The 13502-nt window shown below is 39.1% G+C and overlaps 1 protein-coding gene across 1 annotated transcript in view; it reads right to left on the bottom strand.

Annotated features, from left to right (window-relative positions):
* Nucleotides 1–13502, bottom strand: part of LOC149319381 (anosmin-1-like) — a 120650-nt gene that overhangs the window by 38415 nt on the left and 68733 nt on the right. The window contains exons 3-4 of the mRNA XM_089511580.1: nucleotides 10614–10676; nucleotides 4354–4576 (exon numbers count right to left, since the gene is read on the bottom strand). Of these exons, the coding sequence (XP_089367706.1) occupies nucleotides 4354–4576; nucleotides 10614–10676 (286 nt within the window). The remainder of the gene's footprint in view (nucleotides 1–4353; nucleotides 4577–10613; nucleotides 10677–13502) is intronic.

Genomic DNA, 13502 nt, shown 5'->3' on the forward strand with positions numbered 1-13502 from the left:
GGGGCATAACCTATGGTCTCTTTTGGCCTTTTACTAGGGTAATATCAGAACAAAATATTTATTTAAGATGGGAGTTCAATGTAAACATTTTGTAATCTCAACTACACTAAAATAAATCAGCACAAATGTATTAACATCAGGAAGATCAGGAACAATATCCATAAATATCTGCCAAATCTAAGTCACTTGGTTTTCAGTGCAATTCTGAAATACCTTTACATGAGGATAAACACATTAATTTAAAATAATTTCACCTTTTTCTTCTCAGAAATGCCTTTGTTTAAATGCCATTATCTATCATGTAGGCTCAGCTTCGTATGGGACAGCTTATAAAGTATCCCTGGAACTAGCGTTCAAAAATCACAAGGCTTACTAAGGCTGTATGCGCACTGCAGGATGTTTGACACCACTTTAATTGCTATGATTCAGTACTATGAAATTCCAGGGCCAAACTAGATTAGTGCAGATTCAATCTGTGGGACTCTACGCATTGCTGCAGTTTGGCAGTGCTCCTCCGGTGCTGCATCATATGGAAGCAGCGCAGACAAGCACCATGATGCTGTGTGCTGTGTGGAGCAGCACGTGGTGTCATGGTGCCCTTGGGGTGGAGTCAGGGCATGCATCATCTGGACGTGACACCCCAAGTACGCCCTCAGGCCAGCCTTAAAGGCTGATCTGAAGAGGGCCTACATTAGGCGCGAAACAGACTGCCCCAAAAGGGCAGGCTGGTGGCAGCTGGTTTTCCTACAGTGGGATGCCGCAGCAGTCAAACTGCCTGGTGTCCCTCTGCCCCAAAAAGAACCTGGAAAAAACAGGTTCTTTTTTGGATGCCGTGCGCACATCACGAGCACGCCATTGGCGCACCTGTGATGTAAGCGATGCACAGCAACGTCTACATGCTGCCTATAGCTTATGTCAAGATGGTGGCCCTCCTGTGTGGATGGGAGGCTGGCATGATGGTGGCAGCGCCACATTCTAGGGTTCCAGAGCATGCGGTTGCTGCACGCTCCGGAACCGTAGAATTGACCAGAGGACGGCGCTTCCTGCCCGGCTGTCCTGGGCCCTAAATTTGCAACCTATCTAACAGCTTCAACAATTGCATAAGGAACACAAGATGTGTGTAACACACCAGTAGTAATAAATGAGTAAACACCTGATAAGAACAACAGCAGTTAAACCAGGTTTTCAGGAAGTATATGATATTTCTTTTCAGTTGCTATACACAGTTTCAGAGAAATGGAATACAATGCATTAGATACAGCGAATCTCTGAAATCTGCTGAAAGTCAGCCTGCTTGTGCCTACTTTCTGAGTAGGTACTGATAGGCTGATAAAAAGCCCAGAGTGCTTAATTTTCTGTGGGTTTTTGTGGCCATGTTCTGGAAGAATTTATTCCTGACATTTAGCCTGCAACTGTGGCTGACATCTTCAGAGGGTTGTGGCATGGAAGTGTGTGGAGTACTACCAGTGCTGAAAAAACACCAAAATCAAGACTCAAGACAAGCAAATGAACACCACCCAGGCTCAATGGATTACCAATTAAATAGACACAAATCCCCCTCGCATATCTTCCATGCAAGACACCTCCAAGCTGCGCCATTCAACACAGTACAACACACAAACTAAATCCACCATTAACATGTAAAAAAGATACTTCATCCCAAACAAGGATCCCACAGGTATATATATTTCACATATTTCCATGCCACCACCCTCAAGATACCAGCCACAGTTGCAGGTGACAAGTCAAGAATAATTTCTTCCTGAACATGGTCACACAGCCTGAAAACCCCACAGAAAACTATGGATGCCAGCTGTGAAAGCCTTCAACTTCACATCTAGAGCAAATTGAACTTCAGTTAATTCATGGAATATTTTTCAAAGAGATAGAGATAACTAAGGTCCTGCCTGAATGGGCTAAATAAAATATCCTCCCTGTTCTCTTGGTGAGGAATCCAGACGATGCACAGCTCAAACACCAGTCCAGATGATGTCTGGCCAGTTCAGCATCAAACCTCTTAGAACAAACTTTTAAAACTCGTTGTTTGCTACAGATCTTCCTGGAAGATCCAGAGCCTTCTGCTGGGACACCAGACAGCTGTTTGCATGCATGTCCCACTGTGCCACCTGTCGCAGCCTGAGTCGCTTGCTCTAAGGATAGAACAAGACACCCAGCCACATAAGTGTTGCTGGGGACCCAGTCTGACCTCAGAGTGAATGACTTGTTGCATCTGCAGCTGCACCGGGCAGCACAGGGCAAGCTGTGTGTGAAAGCTGCCCAGTGTCACAATGAAGGTCCCCAGGTCCCTAGTGTCAATCACATGAGGCAGGTCAGAGCAGTTTGGGGGCCAAGATACTCCAGGCTGTTGCTGGAGTGTTCTGGCTCATGCAGACACCACCTAAGAGGGGTGAAAGAAGGAATTCAGCAGCACCTATAAGAAAGATTTATTTTAGCATGAGCTTTCATGGATTTCAGTGCACTTCTTCAGATCTACCAATGAAGTAAAAATTAATGCCACAAGTATATTATCTCAAGGAAAAAAGACTCCAGACTTTCACACTATAAAGATACTTGACAGACTGGTATCATCTTTCACAGCTCTTTGAGAGTTTAAGATCATCATCACAATTAGCATCTTTCTGTGTCCAATTACACTGATCCCACCCACACAATTATGTAACTGTACATACTGAATTATAAGTCAAACTCATATATAAGTAAAGGGCAGGCCTTGAGGCCAAAATTATGAGTTTTTATATGATCTGTGGATAAATTCGGCTTGTAACAAAGATTGCAAAGAATGAAGCAAAGGAAAACAATGCCAAAGAACTTACAAAATTCCAGCAGGTATAACTGTTTGTGCTCACAATAGAGGCTGGATGGAAGAGGAGGGAACTATAGTAAATGGTGGCTGTGTGATGTGTGAAGGAGACAGTTGGGTACAGGAGGGGATGAGAAAATGCACACATTTCAAAAAGGATGAAAAGGTAACTACAGAAAATGGTGACTACATTGGTTATAGCCTTTGGCTTTAACTGTAATGTGATACATTTGCCTGATTTTAACCTAGAAAAGCTGACAAATCAACACATGTCTTCTTCAAACGCTTCAAATTCCAATTCCTCTAGGTGCTCCAAAGAACTGCCACCACTGCCATTTCCCCATCCAGTCATCCAAAAATGCCAAAATTGGCACTGTAACTGAGAAAGTAGAGGAAGCTGGTATTTCTTTTAGGTTCCCCCAGATGCTCTTGCCTTCTCTATTCAGAGAAGGGAATGATTCCTTTCATCAGGGGATGGTTTTTTTTTTAATGAGTTAAAGTACAGTACTTTCACTGATCCATGGAGAAGTCAACCCAGGTTTTGGGGGGGGGGGGGGTTATAAGGTAAATACTCATAGCATTAATTTTGTATTCTGTAGCACAACTAAGAAGTGGACTGAAATCCAGAAAATCCACTGTAAACATAAACTTAATGAACTTTAAAACTTCATCAAACATAGTTATGACTATAAAGGGAGTATTTCCACCAAAATTATTGAACTTATGTAATGAAGCATTCCCGGTGTTAACCAGAAGAAAAATCTGGATAAGACAGAAACAAGGCTTTAGCAACCATCAGAGGCACCATCTAGTCCTATACAGTAGGCCCTCAATATCTACGGATTTTTTATCCAAGGATTCAAGTATCCATGGTTTGAAAATATTCCAAAAAATATAAATTCCAAAAAGCAAACCTTCGTTTTGCCATTTTATATAAGGGACACTATCCTACAATGCCACTGTATATAATGGGAGCATCCACAGATTTTCGTATCCATGAGGGGTCCTGGTACCAAACTCCAGCAGAAACCAAGGGCCACTGTACTACTGCCTATAACTTAAGATTTTTATTTTGATACCTTGGCCCAGGTTCTACTATTTTAATCATGTATATTCCTGCCAGCTTTAGTAATGGCTTGTAATTTTTCCACCTATGTTAAGCATGATTAATACAAAAACAAAACAAAACAAAAAAAACCACAACAAAGTTAACCTCCATATTTCTAACCTCCCAGATTTCATTTCAGTCCCTTATTCAAAGTAACACCAGCTAATCCTGATGATGAGTAATCCTGTTTAAAACAAATGAGAAAGGATATAGGGAGCAGATTTGCAAGAGGTGCTTAACCAGTGAACCAATCCATAGTTCCATACACTACATTTAAGAGACTAGCATAGGTATGGATTTTTGCTTCATTTTCACCACTCAATTCCCTCTTCATCACACCATATATTCCAGCTCTAAAATAAAATTCCATTTTTAATTTGCTTTAACTTATAAACTTCTTTAAATGTTCATTAACAATGTCTACCTTTGTACAGGTTTTTTGGTACTTGGCAAGTATGTCCACATCCGTTGGAACAGCATTTTTTCACACCAGAGCATTCACTGTCAGCCTCACAACTTTCAACACAAGCAGCTGCAAAGCCACTGGCCTTCTCAGGTGCTGGGCAGTCTCCTTGCTTCACCGAGAGGATGTATTTGAGGAATTCACAGCTAGTTAGGCATTCATAGTTCTTCTTGGGGAAAAGAGGCTGAAGGGAAAATGAGAAGTTTGGACAAAGCCTTCAACAGAAAAAAAAAAAAAAGAAATAATACTGAAATACTTCCAACATGTTGGAAAGGTAAATCATAGTTCACCACCACCCAAAAGCCCAAAGGGTGGTTGGGAATGATGTTAAACGGCCGCCTCAATGGTGTACTGCAACACTATGAAGGAACTAGAGGATGCAGCCCTCCAAATACCTCTTACTCCCTTACTCTAGTTGAGTTGAGACGCAGTGAGCATAAAAACTCTTCTGTATTACCAGTCCCATTCATTGCTCCTTTTTCATAAGAAAAGCTGTTATAAGGTATATGTTAAACACCTTTCTTTACATTGTTATTAAGGCATTTGTGTGTGTTTATGTACTCTCAAGTTGCCTATTGACTTATGGCAACCTCATAAATTTCATAGTATTTTCTTAGGCAAGGAATACTCAGAGATAGTTTTGCTAGTTCCTTTCTCTGAAATATAGCCAACAGCACCGTGTATACATTGGCAGTCCCCCATTCAAGTACTAACCAGAGCTGACTCTGCTTAGCCTCCAAGATCCAAAGGGATCTGGTGCCTTTAGAGTATTTAGGCCTTAGGACACTTTAATACAGAATTTATTTATTTATAATGTTTTTGCTCATTTTCTGCCATCATTTCTCACATTCATTTCCACATCCAATTTTAACAACAACAACAAGAAAAGCTGAAAGGCACATTAAAATTCTGGCTTTTATTCTTGAGTGAAATAATATTTCTCAGCAGGTGAGCAAATATGTAGCATCTAAGTCAGATCGGCACAATTTGGCAGTAGGTAGGGGCCAAAATTAAAATAGGTTAAACTTCTTTGGGCAGCAGATAGGTTTTAATTAAATATTAACTAATTTATAATATTAATATAATTAATATTAATATTAATTCCAACTTCATCCTCCTCTGCCCCACCCTTTCCTCAGGAGAAAGTTGAGCAGCTGAGGAGCCTTGCCTGTCTTTCTCCTCCTCCAACTGGACTTCTCCTTGGGAGAAGGCTTCAGTGACAGAGGAGCCTTGAGGGATGAGGATTTGCCCTTCCTCCTCCTCTGCTGCCCAGCTTTTTCAGAAGAAAGCTAGGCAAAAGAGCAGCCTTGCAGGGTGAGCATTTGTACATCTTCCTCCTTCACTATCCATTCTCCTCAGAAGAAAGCTAAACAGTGGAGGAGGCTTGTAGAATCCTCCTCCTCTGTTACCTGTTCTTCTCCTCAGGAGAAAGCCAGGCAGTGGAAATAGCAATAGCAATAGCAAGTACAGTTCTATACCACTTATCAGGGCACTTAAGCTCTCCCTAAGCCGCTTACAATACAGTCGGCCCTTCTCATACACTGATTTTTTAATACACGGTGTATGTGTAAGCTAACTTCCCCCAACAAACTGGGTACTCATTTTAGTGACTTCAAAAGGATACAAGACTAAGTTGACCCTGAGCCCCTGGCTGGTATTGAAATCACAACCTTGTGGTTTGTCAGTGAGTGGCTGCAGTACAGTACATTGCACCACCAGGGATCCTTGAAGGAAAAGACTGGAGAGGGCAAGAAAAAGTCAAGCAGTGGAGAAGCCTTAAAGGGTGAGTGTTCAACTGTTCTCCTCTTTCTCCTTTGCCCATTATTCTCCTCAGGAGAAAGCCAGGTGGCACAGGAGTCATATGGTGTGCAGGCCTGATCTAAGTGAAGAGCACTATTCCATTATTTACCCCAAACAAAGCTATATCAAGGGTGTCTCACTGGTTGTCATGTAGACACCTTATTCTGGGAATGCTGAGCTGTAGTGATGTACAGTATTACTTCATATGTATTATAGGAATAGATAGTATATGTTTAATATATATTTATTAATTATTATATGAAATTATTATCACATTATTAAGGAAAACAATTTATTTATAGAACTTGGCCCTAGAATGAATGTTAGATATCATGGGCAGTAATCTGAAATGAGCTAAGAGTTGCTGTGCAATCCAAAATTCAGCACTAAAAAACAACTAGAACAAAGAATACAAAAGTTAAGCACAGGTTTTCTGCACAGACAGAAAAGGCGTTTTCTTGTGATCTTTTCTCTCCAGGAGAACCAATGACCGCCCTGAGAAGTCTCAAATCAGACCTGGAATTGCAGGTATTTCACTAGGGGTGTAAAGAACACTTACAAAATTTCTCATCCTCAACAGGAAAATTATATGTTGACACACTGAAACAGAACCTCCCCTGAACAAAATGGCCAAGCTGCACAAGATTTTTCACATGTCAAGACATTTTTGTCAGAAATTTACTTATTCCCCCCTCCAATGTGTTGTATAAAATTGACCTTTTTTTGTATAGAAAACAGTATGATATTGTTTTGGAGTTTTGTGCAAACCTTTTTTAAACTTACTAAAATGCAAAAAAGTAATTAAAATGTGACTATACTCTTGTAATCTCCTCCAAACTTCTAAAATGATTCATTTTTTCATATTAGAACAAAATAAGCAAGCTTTGCATCCCCATATTTTACTGGCAAGTGGCATCTGTAGTTAAGTGACTCACTACAGGGGACAGTGGGCCATAAGCCCCAGCAGTTCCTTATGACCAGCAAGAAAATTACATCAGAGGTTTGACACGTCAATGTGACACAATTGAAAAATGCCTGACAAGGCTATAAAGCCTAGTGCAGCCGTTCTTGGTGAATAGCCTATGAAGGTATTCAAAGCATACTTAGCTCATTTTCACTTCTGAACTCATCAGAACCATAGCTAAATGGTTGCTAACTTTAAAATATAATGCTTAATAAAGAGAAACTGGCAATTAATTTGTGACTGCAGTTGACAAGGACAAAGGTTAATCAAAACAAAATGCACCTGATATCTGGTATGGTAAATGGACAGGTGTACATGTCTAAGTATGTGCTTATGTAAAACATCACAAATTTTCACCTAGTTAATTAAAAATCTTTTATAGTCCCTTGAGGCATAACAGGCCTTTGAAGCCTCTCTTCATCACCTGAGTTCATACAATCCCTATAGCTTCAGTGATTCACTCAATATAATGTGCAATTTTTTATTTCCAGCCTGAGTTCCAAATTTACTTTTAGCTTTCTAAATTCTGCACTTATCTTCAAACTCAAAATCACTGACTAAACAGGGATGACACCACCTCTTAACTACACATTGGAAGCATTCATTTCCCCTGTCAATAAGCCCTTTACTTACCAACCCATAAACCTAACATGTTTATTTTACATTTACAGTTCACCCTTCTCAATCACAATATTTTTATACTGGTACAATTCTAGAAATGCTGTCTTGAACAGACATAAGTAATTCGCCAGAAGACTTTACAAAGTCAAACCTTCCATTCTATAATATATTTATAATTTTAATCTGTCAAGAATATATTTAAGATTTTTCTCTATTCTGTAGCCCCAATTTACAAAAGAAGTAAATCCAAAGATGTTTAATTAGTTTGTATTGCATTTGAGAGAAAAGTAGGAAGTTAGGAATCACCTCTAACTTAAACATGTTCAAGTCTGCAGGGCCAGACAGATTGCATCCCAAAGTATTTAAGGAGCTTGCTGATGTATTCTCTAAAAATCTTGCCATCGTTTTTGAGAAATTTTGGAAAGGGACTGGCAAAGGGCAAACATTGTCCTGCTCTTTAAAAAAAGGCAAAAAAGAAGATCCAGGAAACTACAGACCAGTCAGCCTGACCTCAATATCAGAAAAAAGTAACAGAATAGATTATATAGGAGTCTGACTGCAAGTATCTTGATGACAATACAGTGATCTGTAGGAACCAGCTTGGGATTGTCAAGAACAAATATTGTTAAACTAATCCTATCTTCTTTTTCTTTTATCAGGTCACTAGTATAATACTAGCATAAAATAAATTTAGTATAATAGTTGGTGGGCATGCTATGGATGTCACTTATCTGGATTTCAGCAAAGCACTTGATAAAGTCTCCAATAATATTTCGAAGCAAACTGATCAAGGAAATCAAAGGAAAGTGCCATGTATGGATGTGAGAGCTGGACAGTTAAGAAGGAGGATAGGAGAAAAATCAACCATTCAAAATGTGGTGCTGGAGAAGAATGCTAAGGATTCCATGGAAAGTCAAAAAGACCAACAAATGGGTCCTGGAGCAGATCAAACCAAAAATCTCCCTAGAAGCCAAGATGACAAAACTCGGGTTGTCGTACTTTGGACACATCATGAAGAGGCATGAATTATTGGAAAAAACAGTAATGCTAGGAAAGGTAGAGGAAAACAGAAAGAGAGCAAGGCTGCATGCAAGATGGATGGTCTCTATTAAAGAGATCACGGGTATGAGTTTGCAGGAGTTGAGCAGAGCAGTGGATCACAGAGGATCTTGGAGATGTCTCATCACCAGGATCACCATGGGTAGAGATTGACTTGAGGGCAGTTAGCAACCAAAAACTGATTAAATGTGGAACAGATGGGAACACTGTGAGGTGGATCTGTAACTGGCTGGAAAACTGTGCTCAAAGAGGTAGAATTCAAAGATATAGCTATATTAGTCTGGAGAATCAGTATGTAGAGAGATCTCATGCATCTGAGGAAGTAGACTGAAGCCCATGCTGCCAATTCTTTTTCAGTTAGTCTCAAAGGTGCTACAAGATCTCTACATATTGTACTCAAAGAGTCATAATCAATGGCTGTGGTTCAGACTGGAAGGAGGTGTTAAGTAAAGTGGCTCTGGAGGTCTATTCTAGGGCCATTAAGCCTTCAATGTTTTAATTGATGATTTAAGATGATGGGATAGAGCAATCCTGCTGAAGTTTGCAGATTACACAAAACTGAGAGGCTTAGCTAACACATTGGAAGGAAGGAATAGATTTCAGAACAACCTAAACAAACTAGTAAACTGAGCAGAAATTAATAAAATGAAATAGAGACAAATGCAAAATTTTACATTTAGGCCATAAAAACCAAATGCATGGTGTAGGATGGGGGATACAGGACTCAGCATTACTACATGCAAAAAGGACCTTGGAGTTATTGTTGATCATAAGCTGAACATGAGCCAACAGGATGATGCTGTAGCAAAAAAAGGCAAATGCTATTTTAACCTGCATTAATAGAAGCATAGTTTCCAAGTCAGAAGAAATAACAGTCTCACTATATTCGGTATTGGTCAGGCCTCATCTGGAGTACTGCGTTCAGTTTTGGGCATCTCTTTTTAAGAATATAGACAACTTGGAGTAGCTTCAGCAAAGGACAACAACAATGATAAGAAGTATGGAGAAAAATAAGTAAGAAAAAGCTTGAAGGAGCTGAGCTTGTTCAATTTGATGAAGAGAAGACTGAGAGGAGATATGATTAAACTCTTTAAATACCTCAAAGGCTGTCACAATGAGGAAGCTTCTGTCTTGTTCTTTTCTGTCCCAGAGGTAGGGCCAGAGATAATTGTTTGAAGTTGTAGGAGAGTAGATTTCAGTTGAACATTTGAAGGTACGTCCTGATAGTAAGAACAAATTGTCAATGGAACAAATTGCCTAGAGAGGTGGTGAAGGTCCCCTTCTCTGGACTTCTTCAAAAAGAGGCTGGACAACTACCTGCTGGGGGTGTTTTGATTGGAGATCCTGCATTGAAAAGGAGGTTGGACTCAATGGTCCATGAGATCCCTTTTCAAATCTATGATTCGATGACTCTATGAAAACAATTTTATTTCTGTATTGTGTTTCCAACATCACTATAAACACACTATTTATGACACTTCAACATTTACAATATAGAATTACTTGACACAGATCTTGTAATACCTTTGAGAGTTGAGGCCAACTGAGAGAAAGTAGCATAAGCTTTTGTAGACTTAAGTCTACTTCATCAATGCTACAAGATACCTTTGAATACTGATCCAGACTAACATGGCAACATCTTTAAATTCAGATCACAGTTTCTATATGTTATCTGTCATCAGCCAGGTACTAAAGTTTTGCTAACTTTTCATTTGCATTTAATACTACAAATGAAATATACTAAGCAGACTTTTTTAAAAGTCCTGAAGGGACATACCTCACAGAAACTTTGGCAATGGTTTTTCTTCAAGTCCCAGGATTCTTTGCAGGGTTCCAGACACTAGAAATAATAATAATGATAGAAAAAAATCATTTTTAAAATGTCAGGAAGAAAAATAAAATATATCACCACAGTTAACTACTTGTTAAACTACTTGTTTAAACTACTGTATATTGGAGATAATCAGAAAGAAGTCTAAACATATTTGTACAGAAGTCAAAGACTTGTGCCATAGCTTCAAAACAAAGATTAGGGATGGATGTAAAAGGAGCTCACAACACTGTGAATTAAGGACACATAGTGGATGAGTATTCATATGTAAAAATTCACTTCTCTCACATGTAAATATATGTACATGGCATAGCAAATGGCTGCTGAATCAAGGCAAAGGCTTTACGAAGAACAATTCGAGTCCAACATTTTCAGGTCACTTTTTAAGTCAACAAATACTAAATGAGAGATAAGACAGTGGCAATCACTATATGTCCTTGTAATGAACCTAATTTTTATTCAGTATGAACAACAGTAAGCAACTGTGATATACCCTCGCTGATGAGGAGAGAAGTCTTGCTTTAAGCTGTCACTGGGCTTCTCGTGGATGGCAGCCACCACATCCGTATATACTTGACTACAAGTCAGCCTCATGTATAAGTCAAGGGCAGGTTTTGGAGCCCAAATCATGGACTATGAGATAAGTTGAAGGTAAAAACAAAGGCCCTATTCACACATTTATTTTTAGCACAACTATCCAAATAATCTCACTAACACATTCCTGTTTTGTTGTTCACATTACTTTTTATTATACATCTATGAGATCTATCCAAGTGCTGCTGTTCACACGTGTCAGCACTCGAATAAAGATGGAGCTGATGATGTGTATGTATTTGAAACAGGTTCAAAGCATGCAGAGTTTTAGCCCAGTTTATCCCAGGCCTCGGTTATTCACACAGCCAATAATGCAAATCTTTTAGGAAAACCTGGAAGGAAAAACAGAGATCGATTATCCCAGGTTAAGTCGGGTTTTGGCAGCCCCCCTCACCCACTTAATTAGATGCATGTGAAATGCATGTCGACAATAACGATTCAACCCACACTGTACCGGGATAATTTTCACTGTCTGAATAAATGGTATGTAACGAAGAATCTAAAGGATAAAGCAAAGGAAAACAATGCCAAAGAACTTATGAAATTCCAAGAAGTATAACTGTTTGTGCTCACACTAAAGGCTGGATGGATGAGAGAATAAAGGCAAGTCCATGTTTCCAGGACAGATTACATACTTGCCTTTCACAGGGAATGGTTTCTCTTTTTACAAGAGTCATCCAAAAATGCCAGAAATGGCACTGTAACAGAGAAGGTAGAGGGAGTTGCTTCTTTCAGATACCCATAGATACTCTTGCCTTTCACCACTCCTTTCAGAGAAGGAAATTATTCCTTTCACCAGGAGACTGTCCTTTTTTAATGAGTTAAAGTATAGTACTTACATTGACCCATGGATAAGTCAACTCAGGTTTTGGGGGTAAATTTTTTTACTAACATTTGTAGACTTAGACTTGAGTATATACAGTAGATTGTCTATTATTCTTGTTGTGACAGGCTATAAGACCCTAGTGTTGTAACATAATTCTGTCTAAGTGAGCAGGGAGATATGTAAGTTCCAAGGATTGTTTTTGCCCTCCAGTTAGTGGCTGGCCTTCTGTTTGCTGACAGAACTTTCTCTAACAAAAGAAAAGCATAAAACAAAAGGAAACACAAGCTTGCAATAGCCTTTGTTCCTCTGGAATCAGCCTCTTCTTTCCCTCACTCTCTGAAGGGAGATGTTAATTATATGCCATTTGCCACAAATTCTCCTTAATCACTATCAGATCGCATATAGATCTTTGAAGATGTATTCATCCAGCCCCCCCCTTTGATTATTCCACATTTTGTTGTTACATCCTGGAACTAACATGGATTTAACAGGCATTGCTACCCCTTGATATACACAAGATGCACAACACAGGAGGTGCAAAATAAGGCAACATATCAAAATGTCCCCAAACCACCTTTGGAAACAAAAGCTGTCCTATGTTTGTTGTTGTTATTGTTGTTGTTATTGTTGTTGTTATGTGCTTTCAAGTTATTTTCAATGTATGGCAACCCTAAGGCAATATTTGTTCAGAAGAGGGCTGCCTTGGACTACCTGTGTACATAATTAAAATGGGGGAATACTCTTTCCTTACCTGTGCCAGTTTTCTCTACCACCTATTTAGGTAAAGTCTTATTACTGCTTAGTACTTAGTAGCATTCATGATACTTCCTTCAGCAGTGTTTAATCTCTAGTTAAAATGGCATCACATTTTTTCTACTGTTTTTTACTCTGGCAATTATAAATGCTCTGATTAGGTTCCAAGTAAGAAGTCTAGTTGGGCATTTCAACAACAAAAAAATTCAAGCATTTGTACTGAAGGTGTTTGTATGAAAGCAGTGGCTTCTTGCTGTTGTAAACAAACTTCAGTTGTTTTCATCACTGAAGAAAAAAATGAGTGGTGCAAGTGTGAACTGGTGTGTTCAGGCTACTTTTGATTACAGTGCACCACCATTTGGCTGAAAAAGGTTGTTTTCTAACTGAAGCCAAGAGCCTTATTAATTAAATTAGTTCCAGCTAAGGTTTGTTTAGTGACATTATCATATATACTGGGAATTCGAATGATGCTGCTTGAAAGTATCTGTTGAGTGAAAAGCCACTTTTGAAAGAAAGCCAGACATTGGATTTGTAATGGTCAGTAAATTGGTAGGATGAGAGATATCACTGGATTAAAGTGGTTGTGTACATGGCTTGGATCCTTAGTTTAAACTTCATGTGAATGTTTACTTTAGCAGCACAGAAAAAAGAGGCAAAATATG

Source organism: Sceloporus occidentalis, unplaced genomic scaffold (assembly GCF_023333645.1).
Source record: "Sceloporus occidentalis isolate IW3139 unplaced genomic scaffold, rSceOcc1.0.p SCAF_2, whole genome shotgun sequence".
NCBI classification, from domain to species: domain Eukaryota; kingdom Metazoa; phylum Chordata; class Lepidosauria; order Squamata; family Phrynosomatidae; genus Sceloporus; species Sceloporus occidentalis.